Genomic DNA, 1,375 nt, shown 5'->3' with positions numbered 1-1,375 from the left:
GGGTTTGAGGAAAAAAGTTGGCTTCGAAATTATTTACCGAAATCATATTTAAATTAGACGAGATTTCAATTGTATATGATTTTTTGCGACTTCGTCGACGGAGAGCGATTAATTACGTTGGTCCGTCTGTTTTCATTGAAGGTCCGCGTCGCGACGCTGATCGACCAAAACGGACGTTTTGGACCTGGACTCGTTTGGGGATCCATTCGGTCCGGTCGTTCTGTCTTGGGATTTTACACGTGAAATCAATCAGCCGTCACGTTTACTTTGTCGTACGATCTTTTTTTTTTTCGGGGACTGTTTTTTTTTAATTTCTTTTTCTTTTTTTCTTTATTTTGGTATCCGCTTCTTTTTTTCCCGTCTTTTTCTCAGGACCGGCTGGCTTTAGCTGATCGAAAATATCTACCTACCATGTACAATTGTACAAGGCAGGCTGTTTACCGTCTATTGAAAACGAACCCCGTGCATCGCCCGAAAGCTCCGCCTTTAATTTAGTTCTGTAAATGCTATTTCTAGTTCCCTCTTATTTCTTTCCGTTCCATACGCTTGTCTCTCTCTTTCATTAGTCCTCGTGCCTCCGTCCCTCGCTTGATTAAAACGTCTGCCGGCGATTCTGTGCCCGTCGAGACGTAAAAGAAAATCAAAACACTTGCCACACAAAAGCCACGTGGGCGCAGTCGCGGGAATAAGGGTAGTTTCATGGGGAAGGAGAAAATTGCAATTTTGAGGTGATTAATTTTTTTTTTACCTTTTTGTCCTGCAAGAATTCCGGATCCACCAGAAGCACGCCTTGCAGCTTGTCTATCTTGCCGCTGCTGACGATCAGATCTCTGCTGGCCAAGTACAGCGTCAGCTTGTTGTTCGGCGATGACTTTTTGAACACCCTATAACTCGAGGCAAATAAACACTTTATCATTTACTCGATGATCTCTCTGTGCGCCTAGAAACCAATTTATGTCTTTCGGATCCATGCGAATTACGCCTTGGTACGTTAACTAGGCACAGGTTCATACGGAAGTCCACGTGGCTCCCTTGACATCCGGCGGAATTTTACAAACGAACAAATTTTCATCCACGTGATTTATTTGCGCATCCATTACATAATGATTCTCGACGATAACGCTGGGTTGATACGTATAACGTATAATATAAATTTTCCATCCCCGTGTCCAAGGGTGAATACTTCGATTATGCAAATAAACTAGAATCCCGAGATAGGGGGACACATGATTCGAAGATTGAGAAATGTTTCCCATAGATCAAGAATTTTTCGCAAAAAATTACGCGATTCATTTTTAAAAAAAAAAACTGTTCATTATCTGCAAGGATCTTTGAAAGAGGGTGGCGGGGGGGGGGGGGGGAGGGTGGAAAAGGG

The 1,375-nt window shown here is 42.9% G+C and overlaps 2 protein-coding genes across 7 annotated transcripts in view; one reads left to right on the top strand and one right to left on the bottom strand.

The window, feature by feature from the left end:
- The window catches only part of LOC107272672 (14 kDa phosphohistidine phosphatase), a 38,589-nt gene that overhangs the window by 19,450 nt on the left and 17,764 nt on the right, over positions 1-1,375 (top strand). The window lies entirely within an intron of this gene.
- Positions 1-1,375, bottom strand: part of LOC107272668 (arrestin homolog) — a 36,459-nt gene that overhangs the window by 18,200 nt on the left and 16,884 nt on the right. For 4 of the 6 annotated variants that reach the window (XM_025089978.1, XM_025089977.1, XM_015750054.2 and 1 more), the window contains one exon: positions 749-890. In XM_025089978.1, the coding sequence (XP_024945746.1) occupies positions 749-890 (142 nt within the window). The remainder of the gene's footprint in view (positions 1-748; positions 891-1,375) is intronic. The other 2 variants (XM_015750056.2, XM_015750057.2) reach the window with 1 other exon arrangement.

This window comes from Cephus cinctus, unplaced genomic scaffold, assembly GCF_000341935.2.
Source record: "Cephus cinctus unplaced genomic scaffold, Ccin1 Ccin1_scaffold1223, whole genome shotgun sequence".
In the NCBI taxonomy this organism is placed as follows: Eukaryota; Metazoa; Arthropoda; class Insecta; order Hymenoptera; family Cephidae; genus Cephus; species Cephus cinctus.
The sequence above is the reverse complement of the archived record's forward strand: the minus strand, read 5'-3'. Positions and strand labels throughout refer to the sequence as shown.